The 25,159-nt window shown below is 43.3% G+C and overlaps 1 protein-coding gene across 12 annotated transcripts in view; it reads left to right on the top strand.

The window, feature by feature from the left end:
- Positions 1 to 25,159, top strand: part of dip2a (disco-interacting protein 2 homolog A) — a 95,227-nt gene that overhangs the window by 60,785 nt on the left and 9,283 nt on the right. For 4 of the 12 annotated variants that reach the window (XM_015966685.3, XM_054747014.2, XM_054747023.2 and 1 more), the window contains exons 3-32: positions 1,874 to 1,993; positions 2,079 to 2,198; positions 5,778 to 6,041; positions 7,474 to 7,611; positions 8,362 to 8,403; positions 9,962 to 10,081; positions 10,852 to 11,049; positions 11,166 to 11,257; positions 11,332 to 11,442; positions 12,251 to 12,374; positions 14,479 to 14,588; positions 14,679 to 14,781; positions 15,232 to 15,296; positions 15,775 to 15,868; positions 16,139 to 16,258; positions 17,057 to 17,171; positions 17,600 to 17,739; positions 17,855 to 17,991; positions 18,172 to 18,252; positions 19,155 to 19,282; positions 19,367 to 19,481; positions 19,559 to 19,760; positions 19,838 to 19,947; positions 21,397 to 21,477; positions 23,606 to 23,723; positions 23,796 to 23,917; positions 24,006 to 24,117; positions 24,200 to 24,309; positions 24,415 to 24,545; positions 24,640 to 24,808. In XM_015966685.3, the coding sequence (XP_015822171.2) occupies positions 1,874 to 1,993; positions 2,079 to 2,198; positions 5,778 to 6,041; positions 7,474 to 7,611; positions 8,362 to 8,403; positions 9,962 to 10,081; positions 10,852 to 11,049; positions 11,166 to 11,257; positions 11,332 to 11,442; positions 12,251 to 12,374; positions 14,479 to 14,588; positions 14,679 to 14,781; positions 15,232 to 15,296; positions 15,775 to 15,868; positions 16,139 to 16,258; positions 17,057 to 17,171; positions 17,600 to 17,739; positions 17,855 to 17,991; positions 18,172 to 18,252; positions 19,155 to 19,282; positions 19,367 to 19,481; positions 19,559 to 19,760; positions 19,838 to 19,947; positions 21,397 to 21,477; positions 23,606 to 23,723; positions 23,796 to 23,917; positions 24,006 to 24,117; positions 24,200 to 24,309; positions 24,415 to 24,545; positions 24,640 to 24,808 (3,692 nt within the window). Of the gene's footprint in view, positions 1 to 1,873; positions 1,994 to 2,078; positions 2,199 to 5,777; positions 6,042 to 7,473; positions 7,612 to 8,361; positions 8,404 to 9,961; positions 10,082 to 10,851; positions 11,050 to 11,165; positions 11,258 to 11,331; positions 11,443 to 12,250; positions 12,375 to 14,478; positions 14,589 to 14,678; positions 14,782 to 15,231; positions 15,297 to 15,774; positions 15,869 to 16,138; positions 16,259 to 17,056; positions 17,172 to 17,599; positions 17,740 to 17,854; positions 17,992 to 18,171; positions 18,253 to 19,154; positions 19,287 to 19,366; positions 19,482 to 19,558; positions 19,761 to 19,837; positions 19,948 to 21,396; positions 21,478 to 23,605; positions 23,724 to 23,795; positions 23,918 to 24,005; positions 24,118 to 24,199; positions 24,310 to 24,414; positions 24,546 to 24,639; positions 24,809 to 25,159 lie in introns of those variants that run through there. The other 8 variants (XM_054747016.2, XM_054747015.2, XM_054747018.2 and 5 more) reach the window with 6 other exon arrangements.

Genomic DNA, 25,159 nt, shown 5'->3' with positions numbered 1-25,159 from the left:
AGACATGCAGCTACCTGACTCTGCTCCACACACACTAGCCACGGACTCAAACGCACGTAAACAAAAGCTCTGATATTAAAATCCATCCAGCTGACCTGATACAGGCAGAAAAAAACTTACAGGTAGATGAACGCAGACTCCTGTCCACAGGCAAAACACCGGTCTGTCGTCTCCATGGCTGCAAGGTAGAGCGACAGCAGGGACAACCAGTCACATGTTAGTATGATGCGGAAGAGCCAATCGGTGAGCTCGTAGGCGGGTCTAAGGGAAAATAAGCTTCACCTTGAGGCGGCTGCCTCCGCATGGTCCTAGTGCCCGATGTGGATCACAGTGTAACAGATTTGTACGGTAAAATCTGACGAAAGACCGGAAAAAGGGCACTTTGGGCACTTCGGACAAAAGGGGCAGGTGCTCAAGCACGTGCCTGCCTAGTTCCACGTGCCTCCAAGAAACTTTAACGGCAGATAAATAACCTCAAAATGCAAATAGTTGAAGGTTCAACAAACTTTTTTTCCCCCGTTGTTCAACATTAGGCACTATTTATTCATTTCAGAAAAAGAGTTTAAATAAAACTTATGAATCTACTTGATTGCAGTTAATCAAAGCCATTTTCTGTTTACTCTCTGATCATGAGTCCAGTCACAGACTTTGCATTTGACACTGAACATCCACTGCAGTTGTGTAATTTGATTAGAAGCAATATCCTTTTCAGGGTTTGATATATAATTTGGTAAATCTCATGAGTGAGCTGTATTTGCTCTCTAAGAAGTGAAACACAAGCATGTATCATCATAACCCACTCCGGTATCCAAGTGCTGGTGTCAGACAGGTGATATAAATTCATCAGGTCTTGCTGTGAGCCAATAAAAACATCTGTTGTGACGGAGCAGACCTCCGATTGGCTCTGTTTCGTGTGTCTCTAAAGAGGTTTCTGCCCAGCAACCCGGTCTACTGTTTAGACCTGTTTCCTCTTGAGCTGAGGAAAGGCTGTGGTGTGACAGAGCTGTCAGGACCAACATGTATTCATGTGTTTATGGTAAGCAGTGCGTGCATTTAAAATGTGCCACCTTCAAACGTGTCTTCAAGATCTTTCTTCAGGTTACATTTTTATGTAAGGCTCAGTTACAGAAAATCCAAGTAAAAGCAACTTATTTGAAGTGTGTGAGTGTTCTGTGTGCGTTCTGCTGACTGCGCGGCGTTCAGTGATCCACGGTAAGCTGGCCCTGCAAAGCTGAGCTGTCTGATAGCTGTCTGGCTGGTTGAGAGCTCGACGGGTCAGCCAAGTAGAACTTTCCGGCTAAATGTGGTGTGCCAAGACTCATTTATCTGATTTGTTTACCAGAATGACCTGCGCAGTCTAGTGGATCAGGATGAAACTAAAAAGAAAATGCATTAACAGCTCATTTAAATGAATCTATGTGCTTAAAGTGATTTCTTTCAGCACTATTTTGCAAATGCATCACAATTAAGAGGTGTAAAGAAAGCAGTGCAGCTATATCCTGAAAGGATGCTGTACTTGTGCACAAGGCAGGCATCATGTCTGCACTGTGCACAGTGAGTACGATGAGTCTGAATCCTTGTCTTTGTATCATTCATGGAGCTTAATCACCTCCTTTCAGTCCCGTCTGTAAAATTTGCTTTTTTGTTTCACTTGGAAAACTTGAAGGCTGTTGGAAAGCTTTGATAGAGGCTTGGATTAATTAAAGTGAATAATCTCAGTACCAAATTACCAAATTCAAAGAGACCAGCCTAAATAGGGATTACACTAAGCTTGGGAATGCTCGATCTGGTTCAGCAATATTCAGCCCCGTTGCTTTGAGGTATTTTGCTCCGATTTCTGCAGTAGATGTTTTGTTTTGGTCCCAAACTTCAGGTGTAGACCCATCTCTGCAAATCGACAACAGAATCCAGACCTCCTCCCAAGCTGTTCTTCCAGTTTCCAAACACAATAAGTCACGGGCCAACAATGCCCGGGATGAACGCTTCAGATCCGGTAACAATCAGCCACTTCCTCTTCAAAAGTTTCAAATGTACTCGTTTTTTATGCGTAGCTTACTTTTGTGAATGTGTCTCCTCAGATCTGCACACAGAGGCCGTCCAAGCAGCTTTGGCTAAGTACAAAGAGAGGAAGATGCCCATGCCCTCCAAGAGACGATCAGTCTTAGTTCAGTCTTCAGTGGAGGCATGCACCCCACCAGGTGAGACGCTTGTAGTTGTTTTTAAGCAGTCTTCAGTTAGCCTGGCTAGCCACCCCATCTATACGTATGTTAATATACACTCACTGGCCACTTCATTGTGTACATCTGTCCAACTGCTCGTAAACGTAAATTACTAATCAATCACATACATGGTGGCAACTCAATGCATTTCAAACCGAGCTTCAGAATGGGGAGGTGACGTGGCATGGTTTTTGGTGACAGACGGGCTGGTCTGAGTATTTCAAAAACTGCTTATCTTCTGGGATTTTCATGCACAACCATCTCTAGGGTTTACAGAGAGTGGTCCAAAAAAGGGAAAACATCCAGTGAGTGGCAGTTCTGTGGGCAAAAATGCCTTGTTGATACCAGAGGTCAGAGGAGAATGGCCAGACTGGTTCCAGATTGGATCCAGCCTGTCAACAGCTCAATGGTTCAGGTTAGTGGTGACGGTGTAATGGCGTGGGGGACGTTTTCTTGGCACACTTTTGGCTCCTTAGTACTAATTGATCATCATTGCAACGCCACAGCCTACCTGAGTGTTGTTGCTGTCCATATCCATCCATTTAGGACCACAGTGTACCCATCTTCTGATGGCTACTATAGTGCGCCATGTCATAAAGCTCGAATCATCTCAGACTGGTTTCTTGAATGTGACCATGAGTTCACTGTACTCAAATGCCCTCCACAGTCTCCAGATCTCAATCCAATAGAGCACCTTTGGGATGCGGTTGAACAGGAGTGTCGCATCATGACTGGCAGCCAACAAATCTGCAGCAACTGTATGACGCTATCATGTCAGTATGGACCAAAATCTCTGAGGAATGTTTCCAGTTCCTTGTTGAATCTATGCCATGAAGGATTAAGACTGTTCTGAAGGCCAAAGGGGGTCCAACCCAGTACTAGCAAGGTGTACCCAATAAAGTGACCAGTGAATATATAGTCTGGTCACGACCCATAAACAGAGCTCGGTCATGTGATGGAATCTACGGTTGTCTTTCAAACTGTTTCCATACACAACTGGACACTGCTTAGACCAATCAGAGCAACAAACAACAAGGTGTGTTCATAGCAACGGAAATCAGTCAGCAGGGCAGTCCGCCATTCACCATCAAAGAAGAGGCAAATACATCCTGTTTTGAAATAAAGGACGAAACATGACAATGTGTCGTTTTTACCATCAATCTCTGGAAATATCCATTGAAATGTTGTTGTAAATGAATTAAAAGATACCCAGTTGTTGAAAATTTTTGGCGGGTTCATAACATATAACCATAAAAATTTGGTCTAAATTACATGGAAGCGTGTCCAAGTCTCTGGGTGATGCCATATTAGATGCCATGTTTCCGTCTACGGAAGCCCGTGAGGACAGAATGCATTTACTGATTTGTAACAAATGGTCACAAAACTTTCAGCATGAATAAACATTCTTTTACACATTTACCTCTTCACTCGTTGATGAAAGGGAATCAGATGTTCCTGTTATTTTGCTGGAGGTTGCACTCCCAAGGATTTTTTACCGTAATGGCCATCTTTTGGTAAGGGCTTACTTGAACACAAATATAATGATTGCTTGCAATGATTTAGGTATCTAGTGCCTCCTATTGTCAGGTAAAATACACACTGTCACTTTAAGTACCTCTATCTGCTCATGCCTTAAAGAAAAGCCCAAATCTAAATTGTCCAAAGCTGATGCGAAAGCATTTCAAACGAGTGCCGTTCCTGATGCCATCTTTGTACCTTTTCTCCGTCATCACAGCTCTGGTGTTAAGCCCGCCCAATGACTGTCTACAAACAAGAGCACTGCTATTGGCCAGACCTAAAACTCTTCAGACCAATCATAGAACTGCTGAGGCAACCGTGGAGCATGACTAGACCGACCGCTACTGCTGGTTTGTCTAGATTTCTAGGCTAGTCTTCAACTATAACCAAATCATTTTTTCACTTTTGGCGATGCTGATGAGTTCAGTGATTATAAATGATGCTACCAAGCGTTTTCTACTGGAGAGAAGGGTTCAGTTTGATGAATGTGCCCATTCTTCGTAACGATAGTGAACTGATGTCTCACTGTTTTTTATCCAGGCAGACCTTCCCACACGAGCTGCATAATAAAGGAAAAAATCTAGCATTAACATCTCTGTAAACGGTGGCCTTTTTCCTGCTTTTGTAACCGTTTGCAATGTGTGGGCAAGTTAGAATTTTTCATGTATTATAGAACTTCTGCTTTAAATTCTTGGTTGAATAATTTGCGTGAGATTTATTAACACCGTCTCAAACACTGCAAAGACCTTATCTCTGGTGTTGGGGGGGGGCGGGGCTAGAGCCTCCAGCCTTGGATTAGGAAACAGGACACAGCGGAGGAGCAAGTAACCGGATTAAAAGCTTCGACACTGGGGTTTGAATAGGGAAAAAAAGAGAAAGTGTCTCCATGTTTTTGGTAACTAACAGTTCAGAATGTACTGCAATGTAAAACTTTACATCACAGATAAGATGATTTTATATTTTTTCAGCATTAAAAAAAATTAATCAGTTTAAACAATAAAAACAATCAGGAACCATAAAAGAAAATCTGACTTTTGTAAATGTTTTGACAAAATCGTCTGTTTTCTGCACACCTTTTAACCTGAATACAAATATCCTTTTTAAAAGAAACGTTTCTACTGTATATTCCCACAGATTAATGATGCATCTACGTTTGTTCTCATTCTTTCTGCCTCAAATTTATTCCCTGTCCCTCTTCTTCCCTCAGCCTCCAATCCTGCTGTGTCCAAGTTATTTTAGCCAGAAAGAAACTGGAGACAGACAGAGGAACCACAAACAGAATCATAAATGTGATATAACCCGCATGACTCCTCTGATTGCAGAGACATCAAATTGATTCATTCTAATTCCACCTCCTCCAGCCTCCATCTCACAGCCTCTGTGAGACCAGAGCAGAAGCTTAGAAAAAGCAAAAGTGATTTTAATGGGGTCTCGGCTGGCTGACTTGTGTATATACTCTGTGAGTGATTAGAATGATTAATTATCTGAAAAATCCTGCTAGTTTTGGGGTTATCTATCAGATGTGTGCTCATTAAACAAACTCGGACCAAGTGTCAGAGCTTACAAGCGGGCTTTTTATTGTTATAGGTGAACTTTGTAAGAATTAGACAGTAAAACAGTCACAAGTAGTTGTTCATAATTGTGAAAGCACAGATAGTATTTCATGGTTGTTAAAACATAAAAACTTTAGTTTCCTATCAGTATCTGGCAACCCACAGAAACTGAAATCGCAGTAACCAGATCTGACCACAGCGTTCACCTTTCATTTGGTTTTTTAACTTTGTTTTTTTTCCCCTCTGACTGCAGTCAGTTTTCTGCTGAATACTCAGTTATGGCAAGCCAGCTTTTATAAATAAACTTGTCAAATGCACAGACATGTCAGAGATTGAAAGGAATATTTTCATGTATTTAGAAAGTTTTTTCTGTTTGGCTTATTTTTAATGGGACCAAGTGGTCTGATGCCTCTTGAGATAGTTAAAACAATCAGTAGCCGGATTTTAAAACTCACCTGTTATGCTCTTGCTTTGACCTGTTGGACAGACACCTCCTCAGCGTCCGAGGACGAGGGCTCACTGCGGCGACAAGGACGTCTCCCCACCTCCACGCCCTACCAGGGCCACAGTCATCCAGCTGTTGAGCACTGGTTCAACCGCGTCATCCAGGGTTCATCCACATCGTCCTCCGCGTCGTCCACCTCATCCCACCCAGGAGGGAGGTCCGTCACCAACACCTCTACCCACATAGGCCTCAACGCCAACGCCACAGCGACCGCACTGGCAGACCTCATGGCACACACACAGCTTGGTCAGTGACAATCCCTCACAGCATAGATGGCTTAAAGGGGACAGATAATGCTAAATTCCATTTTTTTAATCATTTTGTGCTGCTATGTTGGTCTCTATAAACACTCTAAACATTTTTTAAAATCCTTCCGTTTTCTGTTAGTGTTGTTGGAATAATGTGCCTAAAATAAGCTGTTTTGAAAAGGCCCCGTTTGTGATGTCATAAACGAGGAAATTAGAGCAGTGCTCTTCTACAAGCCCCTCTCAGATATCGGAGCTTCTCAGCATATAGCAGCTTGAGCAGGGAAGGGGTGACCAGCTCCAGCTTGTTTTCTTAATGTGACAGCCCTGAAACGGCTCATTCTGGAAGGTACTAAAAATGTCTAGAATAAAACTGCTGAAACCGCTTCATGCGAGAGGGATTTAGTGCAAAGAACCTCATGAACTTGTTTTGTATCAACGTGTCCTCTTTAAACAATCTACGTTTGAATTCAAATCAGAATCTAGTGGTAGACGTTTATTCATCATTTTAATTTGTTTTGCATCTGTTCAGCAGATGCTCAATGAGCCACTCAGCATTTTCAAATCATATTTAAGGTAAAATATTCACGCGGGTCATGCCTTCCTCCTGATACACAAAACGTCTTGGTAATGACAAAGAGGATGGGGTTTTAAATCTCTCAATTAGCCACCACCATCTGCCATCTCGCTGTCATTCAGCCATGTGAGAGAGCTCATAGCCTTATCTCAGGCAAAAATGTTGCCTCTTGTATCACGAGCAAGATTAAAGTAGGTTTAACGCCCTCAGTCTCTCAGTGTGAGGAGTGTCTTCCAAACCTGTGTGTGTGTGTGTGTGTGCTGCTAGAACATTATCCCAATCATTTCCCTCCACCTTGTGTCCCTTTTTTAAGGTTGCATAAATTAGCTGCAGTTACCGTCGATGCAGCCACTCATCCAAGCATGCATGTTCGCAGGAAACCCTTCAGACAATTAGCTGCTACGTTCACACGTTGTCTCACGCGTGGGTCTTCCAGACATTTTTCTGTAGGGCTGGGTGGAAAATGCCAACAGGGAGTTCAGGGTAAAGGCGTCCGATGTGTGATCTCACATGCCATCCCTCTGGAACATCCATTAGGCATTTGTAGACTGCAAAGCATTTATTAGAAAAAAAAGTTCAACTCGGTTGGTGTAGGTTTAAACCTTATTTTTCACAGTTATATTTAGGAGTCTAAGAAATGTGTTATATGAGTCACTTATTAAAGGCAAACTACAGAAATATAAAGCTCAGAACTCTCACAAATACTTGGTTTGAACTGATTGAAGTAGCATTTGGATTTGCGCTTCTGCTCTTGGATCAAAAGGCAGTGTGTTTATTAACCCAGGAGGAATAATTTATTGGCAACAGCCCAAAGTCAGCCTGACCTTTTAACCCCAGACACCCCAACTCATCACAGATAACCACTCAGCCCCTCCTGACGTGACGGGGCTCTCAGAGCGCTCCTCGATTCACGTGGAGCGGCCCCACTTGGGCTCGGTGCGAGGCGTTTCCCGCAGCTACAACCACCACACCAGCGTCATGGAGACCGCAGATGGTGAGTTTCCTGCTCACACACGCATGCACACACACACACACACACACGCACGCACGCACGCACACACACACAAAGTCACCTCCTTTCCCCCCCTGCTGTCTGTCCCTCTGTCTGGCCCTCAATCGGTCAGCCTTTCCAGGTTGAAGCTACTGTCCAACCCTTTTATGTTGCCATGGTTACGGTGCACCTCTGCAGCCCCTGCATACTGCAATGTTTGTAATGAATCAGAAAAAATATTATAAAATTATTGATGTGGATAATTAGTGGAGTTTCTGCAGTTTTAGTCAGATAAAGTCAGCCCTCCCCCCCCCGTAAAGGACCGGATGCGTTTAAAATTTGTATTGATCTCCTAGCTTCTCTTTTTTCTATCGATAGGACTTCTAGGAAATAAAAGTGGAACCTTTAGAGCTCAGGTTTTAAAACAATCTTTAAAATGCATCAACCAATCACTCATTCATTCATTACTCAGGACCCTGAAGACAAGAACACGCTGTCCTGCATGCTCCAGAATCCCTGTTCATAAATTCATCTAACAGACAGTAAACCAGCCCACCGTCTTCATGCACATCAGTGCAGGCAGGTGTCGAAGCTGTGAAGAAACCTGCAGAGTCATTTTTATTTAATTCTTTCTGCCGCTTGCTAGCTGGCTCTGACTTCAGCGCAGCAACTGGTAGATTTCTCACATGTTCAGAAACACGTGGAAATGTTGTCAGGATTTTTTATTGATGTGCTGATATGTCTCTCCTCTAGGCTGTGAGTGGGCAGGTGAAGGATCCCTCACTTTAATTGATGGTATTTATATCTGCTCCTCCAGCTCTGTGGCGGTCTGCTATGTGTGTGTGTTCGTGTGCGCGCGCGTCCTGCTACGTGTGTGTGTTGGCCACTGCGAGGTCTAACGCTTGTCCAAAGCGTGATTTGTTTTTCACAAAAAAAAAAAAAATTGAAAATCCACAGTGACATCTGTTATGCAGTGTGTGTTTATTGATGTCTTACACGAGCGTGAACAGGTGTGTGTATTCGTTCTGCCTTGTGAATAATGAACATGTCGACTTGGATTCGAGGTGAGAAAACTAAAAGCTGTTGGTTTTATGTTTTTCGCTCTGACAAGAGGAGGCCGGCCTGTAGCCACACGGAGCTTCAGCCGCAGCAGCTGTCATGCACCGCGTCTGTTTTAATATTGGATCGTATTTGACGAGTTTAAAAAAGAAAGGACACTTCTGAGACTGTGAATGCAATAATTTCTGCAGGCGCTCAATGATTTATTGCTTTACTTTAGATTTCTGCTGGAAAAACCAAAACCAACAGGGAAATTTGCCACACTGTGATCTGATCACATGATTAGAAAGTGGAAAAGATCTGCTTTAACCCCATGAAACAGCAAGCATGATATTTAAGTCCATCTTGAGATGGGGATTTTCAAAGGGAATAACAATGGCTTAGTTTTAATTTATAAAAGTTTCTCTTTGTTTCTTAGGTGACAACACCATAACCTCACACTATATATGGCTGGCAGGGAATTCAGACATCATAACATGTAGCTATTTGCTATAGCTAGCATGTCGCCTCAGGAGAGCGAAGGCAGTGCAACAGCCGCATGTAATGTGTGCAAACTTTGTATTTCATGTAGTTAAAAAACTACTAATTTGCCTCTAAAACACCCATTTTACTGCAACAACTTGGACCCAAAACACTGAGCCAGCCAACACCAAAAGATACGTAAATAAACAAAGATAAGTTGCTGACAGACAGCAGAACATCGGGTTTTGCAGTCTCCTGGAGTCTGTTATTTATCCCGGTTCTCAGGGTCTTACGTTGTGTTGACACTGCAGAGGTCCACGTTGACGGTGGCGTTGTGTTTAAAGTGGACATCGTTTTGAGATATCATCATTTCCATACTGCAGAGAGGACGTCTTTGTTGCTAGGCAGCAGGCGAGGTGGCTCGTTGATTCCTGACTTATTTCTCTGAGCTTTGTCGGTGATTTCAAAGAATTATGACCGGGTGTCTGCGACCTCCAAGCGACCTTGTGGTCTGTTGTTTTGTTGTCACAATGTGAGTGGCAGCTCATCGTCCTCTAAATCGCCACGCTGACCTTTCCTCCTGTCTCGTCTGTCTTCTTCTTCGTCCGTTACTCGTCATTACTCCGTCCATCGTTTAATCCATCCAAACATCCCTCCGCTCCAATATCCACTTGCTCCCACATCTTTCTCGTGCTTTGTTCACACACACACACACACACACACACACACACACACACACACACACACACACACACACACACACACACACACACACACACACACACACACACACCATTTTTTACTTTTCATCCCCTCCAAATTCATTTTGTAGGTGTTCCAGTCAACAGTCGGGTCTCCAACAAAATCCAGCAGCTGCTCAATACGCTGAAGAGACCAAAGCGTCCACCGTTACGCGAGTTCTTTGTTGATGATTTTGAGGAGCTCCTGGATGGTAAGCTGACCCGAAAGTGTTTATTATTTCCTTCTAAAAACAAAAAAAAAAATCCCAATTCCAGCGTTTTTACCTTTTAGCTTTGTCACCCTAACCCTAAAATCGGCTAAATTCACTCGATAATCGGTAAGTTTCGCGGTAAATCTAAGGTGCGTTGAGAAGGAGGGTGTGTACACATTCAACCAGCCCTTCCCAACCATTTCCTCCATTCCTGCCTGGCGTGATGTGTGTTTTGGGTGGTCCCCTGCCTCTTTGAACAAACATTGTGAAAATGAAAATATGGCAGGAGCAGCGACTCATCAGCAGGTAATTGGAAAGCCTCGCCTGGCTCGGGCCCAGAAGTTGTGGTGGTCCGCTTAGTGCCGACAGAAAAACACAGAGAGGTAAAAAGGCGGCTGACTGAACCCTTTCTGTTTCTAACCGAAGGGGTTGCATTTGGGCAAGAACAGAACTTGTCAGCTCTGTTAAAAAATACTCTGAATTCCACATGTTGGAGGCTTCGGGGTGATTTAAAAGTGTTACAGGGTGGGGAAAAGGGAAATCTAGCTGTAGGTGTAATGCAAAGGAAAATAAATCTGTCTTGTTCAGTGTTTATGATTTTTAGTTCAAACTAATCTCCCATAAGTCACCTCCTCTCACACTGTCTCTTAATTTCACCCTTCCATTTCATCATTTCATCTTAATTTGGTTTTAAATACATTGAAAAGTCTCCTTTACTTAAAAACACACAAATTCACCCTCTAAAAGGAGGTTTCTCGTTTTGTTTTTAGTCCAGCAGCCGGATCCCAACCAGCCCAGACCAGAAGGCCAGCAGATGAGTCCCCTGGAAGGAGAGGCTCTAGGGATTGTCACCAACTGGCCTCCATCTTTACCAGCAGCCTTACAAAGGTGGGGCACCACTCATCCAAAGAGCCCCTGTCTGACATCACTCGACAACGCTGGCAAACCCGTTTACACCCTAACCTACGGTAGGTGGCACCAAAACACGTTCTTCTATTAATCAGGCCCCCTTATCGTTATTTTGTGATCATTCGCTGATCTGATTTTGTTCATTTGAAAATCTTTGATGCTTTGCCGTCTGCAGGTAAGCTGTGGACCCGCAGCCAAAAGCTGGCCTACACTCTGCTGCACAAACTGAGCAGCAGAAACGAGCCGCTGTTGATGCCTGGAGACAGAGTAAGCCCTGAGAGCAAAGCCGCGAGTTCAGCGATGATCAGATTTTTGTAACTTGATTCACATCCCGCCCTCAGGTTGCACTCGTTTTCCCTAACAACGACCCGGTGATGTTCATGGTGGCCTTCTACGGCTGCCTCCTGGCAGAGCTGGTGCCGGTGCCCATAGAAGTACCACTGACCAGAAAGGTAAACAAGTCCTACCGTTTTTTGTGTGGATTTCCACGTGTTTGTGCTGACCCCTAGTGGACGCTTAATGTTTAAAATAAAATGAAGACAATTAAAATCTTTTACTGGAAGCATCTAGTTTATAGATTCTCATCACCATCCGAACACAGCAGCAGCAGCAGCAGTATGCGGTATTTGATTACAGATTGTCTAAATGCTTTGTGGTTTCCCGCATCACCCACCAGCTCAGGCCCAACATTATCTACACAGGCTGAATTTTAATGGCTGTTCTTGATTGCATTTATGAGTGTTACTGTTGGCGCTCGCTGTGCTGTAATCAATAAAAGATGAGTGAGGTGAGATGATGAGTAATTTTAGTCAAAGTATCAGATCACAAGCCAACTGCTCGGGTGAGTCGGGAGCTCACTGGTTAATCCTGACAGCTCCTATCACTCATCCTGCTCTCTTTTGTTTTTCTGTTTATTTCTTCTCCCCCACACACACACACACATCTCAGAGCTATGTATTTTCCTCTGTGTGTGTCTAGCTCTAAGCTAATTTGCACAGCCAATCTAATATGAGTGAGTGTGAGTCAGGTTTTTGCCACAGTCTGTGTTTGATGCACAGCAGTAGTTTTTTTAAATAATGATCGTCTGTCACTCTGCCTGCTTACCTGCTGCTGCTTTTATTCTGAAGGATCTGAAGCGGCTTTCTTTTGTCCTTCATTGCCTCCAGTGACATTCTCTCTATTCTTTCATACAGATGATCCTTAAATTTGTTGTGCGGTGAATCTTTCTCCTCATGGGTTTTATGTTCTTTGCTATCCCAGGATGCAGGGAGTCAGCAGATTGGCTTTCTGTTGGGCAGCTGTGGTGTCACTCTGGCACTGACCACTGATGCTTGTCAGAAAGGCCTGCCCAAAGCACAAACAGGGGAAGTGGCCACGTTCAAAGGTACAGCTTGGTTAGATTTTATATTGACTCTGATTATGGTTTATTCGGCTTTTAGCTGGGGTCCGTAGTGTGACGTCTTCAAGTAGGGGAGGAGGAGATTTTGAAAATTGAATTGCTATAACTCCTCCTTCTGAAAGGAGCTGAAACCGGCAGGAATCCAGCTCTGGGAATCGTGACATAGCCCTTCTAACACTACAACAGGCTAAAACAATAGTCCCATGTAGCATAAAGGCTAGTTTATACTTCTCCATCTGCGTTGGTGCGTAGACATGCAACATCTTACTCCATCATTGCAAGGGCTCTCCAACAGGCTCGCGAGGACGGACAAAATGGTAAATGGCCTGTATTTGTATCACACGTTCATAGGGTTCTACAGCCTTCCAAGGTGCTTCATAACACAATCAGTCATTCACCCATTCATCTACAATTTACCCGCAGCTGCCCTGAAGCACACTGATGAAGCGAGACTGCCGAATACCGGCGTTGCTGGTCCCTCCGACTACCACCAAGGCGGGTTAATCGCTTGACCTGTGTACAAAAGAAGCTTTCTCTGGCGGTAGCCGGGTTTGAACCTAAAACCTTCCGATTACTGGACAACCCGCTCTACCTCCTGATCTACTATTGACCCAAAGCAGAGCCCACTTTTCTAAATATCCGTCAAAGCAGCGAAGACCGTATGCCTGTCAGTGGTCAGAACACCGCTTCCTTTAACTCATTCACTGCCCGCAGTTTCCTGATCAGAAAAGCGTTTTTCAGCGTTTTCAATGTTTTTTTTTAAGAGTCACAGAACGTTGCGCGCTAGGATGATGTCAACGCCAAAACTACCAAATCAAACAGGAGACTCACCTCTTACATCAGGAAGAATCCGCGCGTTTCGAGCTTTATCAGTTCTTTCATAATCTGTTGTCGAATTGTGATCGACAGAAGCTTTTCCGGTTCGCGTCTCACTTTTTTTACAGCAGCGGCCCAAAACAATCTCCTAACACAAAGATTTTCTGCTTCCTGATTACGTGACGTGTGACGTACGCGGATGAAGATCAGCTTTAGAACTGTGCGGGGGCTCGTTCCGACGCCAACACAGTAAAAAAAATGCAAATGGCGACTTTCGTCCTCATTGGCAGTTACTGAGTTAACTTTGACAAATTCCTGTGCTTTAAAAAGTCTCTGAAATACATCAACACAATATAAAAACACTAAAGACGTGACTGCATTGATGGCAGGATACCCCAGAAAAGTCCGGGCGCAGAATTGCTTTACAACCGTATATTTATGCCGATGTTTGCAACACTGACACACCAACGGAGAAGCAGAAAAGGAAAACGTCTCCGTCAATGTGTGAATGTGAACACAAGGATGCCGACGGAGAAGTATAAACTAGCCTTTAGGTTAAACTCTACGCTAATCGCTTAGATCCAATACACAAAACATAAATCCCTTTTTGTTCGCCCTCCTCTTCAGTTAGCTTGAAGCTTACAGAGCGACGTTAATGCAATGCAGGTTTGCATTAGCATTTAAGCTAGCACCATAGTAGCCTACGGAAAATGTATTTTTATTTACTTAAAATTCAGTTACAATGCTCTCAAAAACAATAAATAACTTAGTATTTACCTGTTTAAAATACATTTTAATCTACCAACTCTACATTAGTTCTGGCTTCTTGTCGATCAACAAACTTCCTCCATCTTATAAAAATGTCGCCAGTCTAAATTCTACTTGACTGTCGTAAAAGTCTCACAGCGAGTTTTGTAGAAGGATTTTTAAACGGTTAAAACTTTCTTTGTGAAGAACAAGGCAGTCGATGATCGTATCTCCAGTGCATGCTTTGGCTTCTCCATGGCAAACTTCTGACTTCTTCTGTTGTCGCCCCGTAGTGCATGCTGGGAACTGGGTCAACTCTATTGGTCGACGCTCTAGGCTCGCGTTAATGATTTGTTTTGCTGTCGAGGCCAGGGGAGGGACTTAAGGGAATTATAAATGATGAAAGATTGACAACTTTATATAATAGAACAGGGTCAGATTGTCAAATTTAAGCATTTTTAAGTAACTTAAAGCATTTGAAACTACGTACCCCAGCTTTAAATGATTTGCATCTCTGTCTCTGCAGGCTGGCCTCGGTTGCTGTGGTTTGTGACGGATGGAAAGCATGTTGTAAAGCCGCCAAAAGACTGGCACCCTCAGATACGGGAAGCCAGCAACGATATAGCTTACATAGAAGTGAGTGCAGTTTGAAGAATTTAATAGATTATCACAAGGCACTCATGCTTCAGAGTTTTAAAATGCTCTTTCATGCTTTTTAAAATTTAGTATAAAACCAGCAAAGAAGGCAGCACCATGGGAGTCACCGTGTCCCATTCGGCCATGTTGGCTCACTGTCAAGCCCTCACACAAGCCTGCGGCTACACAGAAGGTGAGGAGAGCTCGGCGGATCATGAGTTTAACTTTGCTTCTGCTTTCTTTAGCATTTATCTGTGACTCTTAGTGAATATTTTTAGGAATGGAAGAAAAAACAAAACTTCCTTCACATAAAACAGCTCACACACCCTCTGAGGTGTAATTACAGTTTTGATAAATGTGGCTGCACGGCTGGTTGTGTTTCAGTCTCTCAGACCTGGGTCAGCTCTGCTCAAAACGAACAAGAACTGAAAGTGCCTTCTGTCCTCCCGTGTCCCAGTTTCGCTCTAAATAAATTATCTCCAGTAGACTCAAGTTGTTCTTCAGATCTCTAAAACTTCATCTGGAAGCTCCTCTCTCACTCGTGGCTCAGAAATGACACTTAATTCCACAACTTTTTTCTTTTGACACTTCAACTATTCTTTAAATCTAAGCATAATAATTTTCTGTTCTTTTTAATTTGTAGCTGAGACCATAACAAACGTCTTGGACTTCAAGCGGGAAGCGGGACTATGGCATGGTGTCCTCACTGTGAGTTGCTCCTGGAACCTCAAATAAAGCTGTGAAAATGTTTGTGTTGATGTTCTCCATCTGATGTATCCACCTGAACCCGCTTTATCAGAATAGAAAGAGCAAAATCTTCCTATTTCATGATTTATACACCTCAAAAATGCATCGATGTGCTGTTCACAAAGATAAGAAAGGGCACCGAGGTAAAGATTAAAAATACAGACATAAAAAATTAAGATTTAAATTAATTCTGGTAAATTTAAGATGGCATTATAAATGTCTCATACTTGGTCAAAGGCCAGGGAGTAAAAATGAGCTTTTAAAGTAGATTTAAAAGCCGGAAGTGAAAGTAAATCATTCTGTAGAACCCTGTTTTTTCATTTCTTAGTGATAAAACCTTATAAGCTGCAACATGTTTAGAGTTACACCATTTGCAGTATTTGTGAAGCCCTCTGACACGCTCTGGAGCTTAAATGATGCTCCTCTGCTCTCCTGGTAGAGTGTCATGAATCGGATGCACGTGATCAGCATTCCCTACTCCCTGATGAAAGTCAACCCCCTGTCCTGGATTCAGAAGGTTCACATGTATAAAGGTAACGCCATCCTTTGTTTAATGGGAAAAGCCGTTTGATGCTGAGATAGAAATATTTGTCGTAAAAGTTTGAGATGTGGAGATAGTAAACTCCTGTTGAGTTTATATAAAATTCCTCTAGTGTGCGGTTTGACCTCTGTTGTCACCTTTAAGCATCTGAGTCTGACTGCACTTGTCAGATTTTATAACCTGTGATCGTCTGTCACGCTGGATAACAGGGGGGGGGGGGGCTGCATCAATGATTCTGTTTGTGTTTGTATCACCCTTGCAGCGCGGGTAGCCGTGGTGAAGTCCAGGGACATGCACTGGTCTCTGCTGGCCCAGAGAGACCAGAGAGACATCAGCTTGAGCTCGCTGAGGATGCTGATCGTAGCTGATGGAGCTAACCCCTGTGAGTGCATTTCAGTGGCGGCTCCAGAAATTTTTTTCTGCAGGTGCTATGAAGGAGCTAGTCTTTTTATTGAGGGTGACATGAAGGAAGTGGTCATGCGTACCTATTGTTCTCTAAAACACCTTCAACACTAGCAGATACACATGCGTGCACCAAACCTCAACAACACCTGAAACAATCATTAATATACTTCATAAACATATGAACAATCACTGATTTTTCCATGAAATCATAAACACATAGAGCCACACAGAAAACCATCTATAGTGTTGCAAGGTTAGCTAACATTAGTGTTAGCATTTCCAGCGGCAAAACCCTCGACTGCTGCGGCGGTTTTGGGTTGACTCTCTTCATCCAGATCCGTAGGTTTTTGTGGGTCTGAGATCACTTCCAAAGATTCATTCGTTTCTGACTGAACCCGTGGAAATGTGAGCAACAAAAACCCATTTTACCACTAGCTCTACCTTTCACTCGTTCGCAGGTGGAAAATGAAGTCAAAGGTTAACATCAATTTCCTGTTTTGGTTTAAGTTTTTACTATCTAAATGATAATTTACTGATTATTTTTGTTTTGTATGTTAAATATGATCACATCAACACGTTAAATTAAAATTTAATTGTAAAATAATTAAAAATATCTCATATTTACTTGGGGGTGCTATGGGGGTGCAATGACTAATCCAGGGGTAGCTAGAGCACCCCTCCTGGCGCCGCCACTGGTGCATTTGCAGCTTTGGAGCCGCTAGACGTTGATATTCTTTTGCGTTTATTTTTTTCTTGATTCTGTGTGCTACTACAGGGTCCATATCCTCCTGCGATGCCTTCCTCAACGTGTTTCAGTCACGAGGGCTGCGCCCAGAGGTGATATGTCCTTGTGCCAGCTCCTCAGAAGCAATGACTGTCGCCATCCGCAGGTGAGCCCGTGCTACTGCGCATGATTCAATCAAAAACAACCACAAACTCTTTGCATGGAGCTGCATTTGCTTCCTGCAGGACAAATCTTTAATTATATATTTTTTCCAACACAGTGACAGACTGGACTCACAGCTTTATGTTGATCTCAGAGCTCAGTTATGAAGGATTAGGACGAGAAACAAACTAAACCAACAAGCTTTGTGTGGGAAAAGCATCACTACATGTGCTACTGAAGTTCTGCATGTGATGCTTTTTTATTTCTAATGAAGTCAGTTGGGCTTAAGTGCAAATTATTTAGCTTGAATGAAGTAAAGTAACAGTACTTTGTTACTGTTAATAACGTAGTGCAACTGTGCGTGTGTGTGTGTGTGTGTGTGTGTGTGTGTGTGTGTGTGTGTGTGTGTGTGTGTGTGTGTCCGTCCTGCAGACCTCCAGAGATGGGTGTTCCTCCTCCCGGTAAGGCAGTGCTGTCCATGAGCGGCCTGAGTCACGGTGTGATCCGGGTGGACACAGAGGAGAAGCTCTCCGTCCTCACAGTGCAGGACGTGGGACAGGTCATGTCTGGAGGTACAGCTTATTAACATTTTACAGCTGTGGATCACCCAAATGTGAATTTGTATGCTTCTTCATTTAGGTTTCTGACACCAAACCATTGTGCAAACCCTCTTTTTTTCTGTTTTAGCTCTTATCTGTGTGGTTCGAGTTGAGGGGACTCCTTATCTCTGTCAGACAGACGAGGTTGGAGAAATCTGTGTGAGCTCAGCGAGCAGCGGTTTGGCGTACTACGGCCTCCCGGGCATGACCAAGAACATCTTTGAGGTAAACGTGTAAATATTTCTGTAACTGTTTAGATATTTTATTTAAAAGCTAGATTCTGACGTGTGTAGCAGGAGCACTTGTCAAAGTCATATACTTTAGAAATTTCCTAAAAGAGTTAGATAAAAAACTCTGATTTGTTCCCAGTGAGGATTCTAGTTGTTTGTTCTAATTCTGCTGCAGACTATTCCAGTGAAGTCATCCAGGGTTCCTGTGAGCGATCGACCTTTCACCAGAACCTCACTGCTGGGCTTTGTGGGACCGGTAAGCTCAAGATGTTTTTGTACTCTAGTTTTTGAAAAGTCTGCCTTAAACACCCCAGAATATGCTCCGAAACCCTTAAAATTAACTAAAAAAACAATCATTCGAGTAGAAAGTAAAAAAATCTACAGATATCATGAAAGTGTACAACCTTTTTTTCAGATTATTTGCCAAAATATTCTAAAATCCCAACATTTTGTATTTAACTCACATCTTACATTTAAATTAAGGTTACAGAAAGCAGTTTCTGAGGGTTTATGCTGTTTGGTTTGATCATTATTAGGATATTTTTGAAAAAATAAAATGCATTTAAAGGGGCCATCTCCCCCAAAGTGAAATTTAGTTTGTTTCCACAATCACCGGAGTTGGATAAGCAGTAAAAAGCATTTTGTAACCAACCCTGTCATTTTTCTAATCTGGCAGTAGTCTGTTAGCTTTAGCTTAGCATAAACAATGTAAGAATGGTAGCGCTGTAAACTGTGTCATGTCAATTTGCCTTGCAGCGGTGGCTTACAGCAGTGCTTGTGGTAATTTAATCCCTAGTCCCAAATTTAAGTAGTGTTCTATAATTCCTCTGTGTTACTTATTAGTTTAATTTGCAGTCAGTATGATTATTAAGGCCACCAAGATAAGTTAGGATTATTATTGAGTCATCATCTTGACTTTTACTTATGAAATGCTAGCTGTTACCATTCACTTACATTGTTTATGCTAAGCTAAAGCAAACGGAATCCTGCCAGATTAGAGAATGACTGCGCTGGTTACAAAATGCTTTATCCTACTATTCTAACTCTGGGTGATATGGTGACAGACTAAATTTGACTTACAGGTGGAATGTCCCTTTAAAGTTCACTGAACCTTTTGTGGAACCTGCCTTTTTTCAGATTCACTGTGTTTCCTTCCAGGACAATCTTGTGTTTATTGTTGGGAAGATGGAAGGGCTCATGGTCGTCAGTGGGCGGAGACACAATGCTGATGATGTGGTTGCCACGGCGCTGGCTGTGGAACCCATGAAGTTTGTATACAGAGGAAGGTAAAGAAGGGTGCAGACTGTATTTATATTGCTTACCAACAGTGAATTGATTGATTTGGGAACTTTTTTTTTACGTTGCTTTAGGATAGCGGTGTTTTCTGTGTCTGTGCTCCGCGATGAGAGGGTTGTTGTTGTGGCAGAACAAAGGCCGGATTCCTCTGAGGAGGACAGCTTCCAGTGGATGAGCCGTGTTCTTCAGGTAACTTCATCAATAAGATATAGACGTTTATATGTGTTATACATCTAAGCTGCTCTAATCCAACCCTGTGTTTCCAGGCAATAGACAGCATCCACCAGGTTGGGGTCTACTGCCTGGCTCTGGTACCTGCTAACACGCTTCCTAAGACTCCTCTGGGTGGTATCCACATATCTGAGACCAAACAGCGCTTCCTGGAGGGAGCCCTGCATCCGTGCAACGTCCTCATGTGTCCTCACACATGTGTCACTAACCTGCCCAAGCCGAGGCAAAAGCAGCCAGGTAGGCCACCATGTCAGGTTCAGGTTCTGTTTGTTTTTGTTGACCTCATTGACACCTGCTATGGTTGCTCTGGACAGAAGTTGGTCCTGCTTCCATGATAGTGGGCAACCTGGTGGCAGGCAAGAGGATAGCACAAGCCTGTGGGAGGGACCTGGGACAACTAGAGGACAATGATCAGGCACGTAAGGTAGATGGTCATCCTCATTTCACCCATGATGCTCTTGTTTACTGCAGTTGTTTACTATATATAGTAGGGCTGCAACAAACGATTATTTGGATAATCGATGAATCGGATGGGGTCTCGACACAATTAATCGATTAATCGGATTACAGGGGACATTTTTAAAAACTGTTTTAAAAACTGTTAGGGAAAGTTATTTCTCTCCTTCCTTCACTTTATTAAACACATTATTAGAAAACAGTTCAATAGCAGAAAAACAACATGCCATTCACCTAAATTGTCTTATAAGGTGTATAGACAGAGACCCTAAGCTACACCTATCTGTGACCTAAAATGCTTGGTCCAAGTTAAACAGCCCCGTCTGGCCCCGGTGTGATCAACAAGTTTCTGCGGGAATGTGACGGCGGAACCGGTTCACAGCAGCGCGAGCCCCCCCCCCCCCCCCCCCCCGCTCATCTAATAGCGTCGCGCTTACGATTTTATAGACTTTTTTTACGAGCTTAGGGCATGTCTAGCCTGTGTAATAATCCGGGACTTGGGTGAATCACTTTTGAAAAGTTTTTAACTTACCCGAACACAGAGCTCTCTCCCTCCTCGCTGACGATTCAGCCTGCTTGCGTTTAAGATGCTGCATCATCACCGTAGTACTCCCGTGCCATGCTAAGTCTGACCTACAAACGTTGCAGGTCACGAATGTCTTCGCCTGATTTAACTGAAAATGCTCCCAAACTTTAGAAGTTTTTACTTTTTTGGGTCTTGCTGCTTCTGCAATGATCCTCTTACAAACATCTGCCGGCTCTCCCTCGCGCTGATCTGACTTGCTCCAGTCTGCGCGCAACGGCGGCCGGGAAGGGGGGGGGCCTTTTGGAAGAGTTGTGCGACACAACAAATCGATGACGCAATTCGTTGCCAACGCTTTTAGTAATCGATTTTCATCGAATTTATCGATTCGTTGTTGCAGCCCTAATATATAGTATATACAAATAAGTGTGTGTGTGTGTGTGTGTGTGTGTGTGTGTTTGTGTGTGTCAGTAAATCTGAGATGCACACAGCAAAATAAATGGGAAACAGCTCTCGATGCTTGGTATCAGAAAAAGGTTGCAACAAACGTCTTTAGAGTGTTAAAATGAACTGTTCTGCTGACATCAGCTGATCAGCTGTTCATGTGTTCTGCTGAGGGGAGGGGTGGTGTTGCTGCAGCACCGCTGCGTGTGAAGATGTAAGTCAACTAGAGGCAACGAAGGCACAGTCGTGTCCAAGCTGTTGCTAAATTATATGTTAAGAAACATTTAGTACAAATATTATGTGAGTCCCTTTAAGAGAAAGCATTACCCTGTCATTCACTTCAAACTGCAAAAACCTCATCTGTGGTCATCCTCTTTAGCATAAAGATCTTTTGAATGGATTAAATTTAAACTCTGTAGTTAAACTTGTGTTTCTGCATCTGTCCAATAGTTCCTCTACATACAGGATGTGCTACAGTGGAGAGCCCAGGCCACTCCGGACCATCCTCTCTTCCTGGTTCTCAATGCTAAGGTAAAAGCAGGACACATCAGAGCAGGGTTGGGCGATTTGTAGCATTTTTCCCACCGCCAATCGTCAGTCCAAAAACAGACGATGGACGATTTATTCGACACTCGGACTGATTTGCGAACACAGAAGAAGCCCAAAACGTAGATTTTTTTTATACAAGCGCAGCACATATGTTTGCTGGAAGAGAAATTAATATTTTTCTTTTTGTTTAATTTTGTATTCGTAGTTTTGGTAGAATGACGTATAAACGGCTCGTATTAAACACAGTTTTGATGTTAAAATGAAGCCTCGCCTTCATTTCCCTGTGGTGCCCACTGTTGTGGTATTTTATTTAAGCAAAATGTTTCTTTCTGAACAAAAACTTCTGGGGTTGTTTCTTTTATAAGTAGGGGATGGAAGGAGTCGCTGCCGCGTTTGGACGCACTCTGAGGAGGCAGCATTTGCTCGCTGCCAGAGGTCACATGATCCATTTATCCCCGCCACTTTCATTTTTAAAATAATGAATAATCATTTGTTAAATTTCCATTCATTTAAATTTATATTTAGTCCAACCAAGCTGATCAGAATGCCCCAGTAACATGAACAATGCAATTAATCGATTTCACTTAAATTGGGAACATTTCACCTGCAGCGGCTCGAACGCACATTCCTCCTGCGCCGCGTAAACCTGAACTGATCACACGCAGCTTGTGTGTAATCAAATGTCTCCAGGGAGCTTGCTGATGAGGTTATGGGCTTCTAGACTTTTGCCTCAGACAGACTCATGGCTGTTTAAATAATGCTCTGGATGGAACATCGGTGTGCTCTGCTGATACACTTAAAGCAGGTGCTGAATAACGACGAGCGCTACTTCTGACAAAGTTTTAAATCGAGAAACATTTCTCCAAATGAAATAACCAGAAGTCGTCCAGACTGAAAGATAGAAGGGTTTCCACTTTCCGCTCAACGCCGCGCTGTAGTGCACGATGTCGAGTGCATCACAGACGCTCTCCAAACCCCTCCTCAGCATGTCGCTTGCGCGTGCACTGTCAGCAGCCAGAGGCAGGTGGTGAGAAAAGGCTCAGATGTGCTGATAGTGTCATGATCTGCGTCTGCCCCTTTCTTCATGTGCCTCCTGGTGTCCTCCATCCCTCTCTAGATTCTCATGTGTCCTTTGTCTGCATTTCAGTTTGGTGTCTTATGTTGTAAGCTTTAAAGTCAGGTGTATGTGTTTGTGTGAGTCCTTCCCTCAGTTTTAGGTTTAGCTTTGGGTTTGAGGTCATCTGCCCTCCATTGGTTCTGTTTCCCCCATTCAGATAATTGGTGTCACCTGCCCTCCCTCCAGTCCTCACTCCACACTCCTGTTTCCTGTTTCCTTAATTGTTCTCCCTGTGTATTTAAGCCCTGTTTGGTGTCGGTCCGTTGTTTGTATTTGTCAGTGTTGTTACTCGTGCTCCGTGTGAGCCTTTGGTCTCCAGGTTTTTGGTGCTCTAGGAGAGTTTTCGTTTGTCCTGTGGTCAGGACTTTTGGATTTTTGGCTCGCTGCCTTTGGGATTTACTTTTGTTTTTCATCCTGCAAATTAAGGATTATTTACTTTACTTCATCTCCTGCCTCGTGTCATCCTGGGTACTGCATTTTGGGTCCAAACATCCCCAAATCGTGACAGATAGAGATCTTTTCTTGATTGTTACCAATGTTCTCTGTGCGTAGCGTGTAAAATATTCGTCAGCAACAAACCAATAAATAAATGAACAAATCGCCTCCTGTAAAAAAAAACAACCGTAACGGTTCAGCTCATCGCCGATGGTCGATTTGTTCGTCCCATCTCCCAACCTTACATCAGAGAAAGAGCTACAGGAAACTTGCAGCTAAAGTTTGTAAATTTAGTTTAGTGATGGTTTTGTCTGCTTTTGTTGACTTTACAAGAATAATAAAAACAACCTTTAAAATATCATGTCAGTTATTTCAGCTTTAATATTTCTGAAATATTTTCTAAATAAATGCATTGCATACATTTTTGTTGTGTATTAGTGTGCTGCTTTCAAATATAATTCATTAAAGCTGTTGCAATATTTTTTATTTATAATTTTAAGGCGGCGGAGCAACCAAAGATGGATATTTAGGCTAAAGTTGTTTGTGTTTTTTGTTCAGGGTACAGTCGCCAGCACAGCTACCTGTTTGCAGCTGCACAAGCGAGCAGAGCGAGTGGCGGCATCACTGATGGGACGATTAAACACTGGAGACCACGTAGCACTCGTCTACCCACCAGGTAGTGTCCTCCATGGTAATGCCTCACTTTGTCATCAGTAATTATCAATAAATCAATGCTTTCTATGTGCAGGAATCGACCTGATTGCAACTTTCTATGGATGCCTGTACGCTGGGTGTGTCCCTGTGACCGTCAGACCGCCACACCCACAAAACCTGGCCACCACCCTGCCCACCGTCAAAATGATTGTTGAGGTAAATCAAAGTTATCAGATTGCACCGGTAGAGTTTTTATAGATCTGTGTCATTACAGTGGTGGTGTGTGTCTGTGTTCGTTTTGCAGGTCAGTAAGTCTGTGTGTATCCTGACAACCCAAGCAATAATGAAGCTGCTGAAATCCAAAGAGGCTACTGCAGCTGTGGACATCAAGAGCTGGCCCGCAGTCCTGGACACAGGTGAACACACACACACACACACGCACGCACGCACGCACACACACACACATCCTCTTCTTACCTTCCTGTCTTTACCCTGCAGATGACCTCCCCAGGAAGAAGAACTCCCACTTTTATAAGCCTCCAACCCCTGAGATGTTGGCTTATTTGGACTTTAGTGTGTCCACTACTGGTATCCTAGCAGGGGTCAAAGTATGTTGAAGGATGTGAAATCATGGGATCGGCATAGATCTCATATTAAATTTGGTGTTCCTGCTCATATTTTAGTTTTGTCTCTTTATGTCCCACCTGTTCTAGATGTCTCATGCTGCCACCGGTGCCTTGTGTCGCTCCATTAAGCTGCAGTGTGAGCTCTATCCTTCCCGGCAGATTGCCATCTGTTTGGACCCCTACTGTGGCCTGGGCTTGGCTCTCTGGTGCCTTTGCAGGTAAATCTATTAAATAACACAGAGATATTTAGTATTTATTTTACCCCTAGTCCACCACCTTTCAGCCTGTCTGTGCTCTTTGGGTGCGTTTTAGTGTGTATTCAGGCCACCAGTCGATCCTCGTTCCTCCTCTGGAGTTGGAGAGCAACGTGTCTGTGTGGCTCACAGCTGTCAGCCAGTATAAAGCACGAGTCACCTTCTGCTCGTATTCAGTCATGGAGATGTGCACCAAGGGCCTCGGGTCACAGACGGAAGCTCTGCGGGTCAGTCACTCGACTCTGTGGGGGGAATTTCAAATTGCAGCATTTTTCTCCTCAGTTTTGCTGCTCAAACATTAATGTTACCAGTGTATGAAATGCTTCATTTGCTTTCTAACTGTAAATAGAGGAAAACAAGTTATACTCTGGATTTTTGATATAGACTTTTTTTACCGATATACTCTAACTCTTAACGTTTGATACCAGTGTGGTCCCCACCTCATAAAAAGAAAACATTTCTTTCAGAAATGCTGTTTGAATGCTGATTTCTTGGTTGCCATAACTACAGTATCTAAGTCAGGATCCACCCACTTGGTTACTATGACAACCATGCATTAGACTCTATTTGGTAAAAAA

This window comes from Nothobranchius furzeri, chromosome 14, assembly GCF_043380555.1.
Source record: "Nothobranchius furzeri strain GRZ-AD chromosome 14, NfurGRZ-RIMD1, whole genome shotgun sequence".
NCBI classification, from domain to species: Eukaryota; Metazoa; Chordata; class Actinopteri; order Cyprinodontiformes; family Nothobranchiidae; genus Nothobranchius; species Nothobranchius furzeri.
The sequence above is the reverse complement of the archived record's forward strand: the minus strand, read 5'-3'. Positions and strand labels throughout refer to the sequence as shown.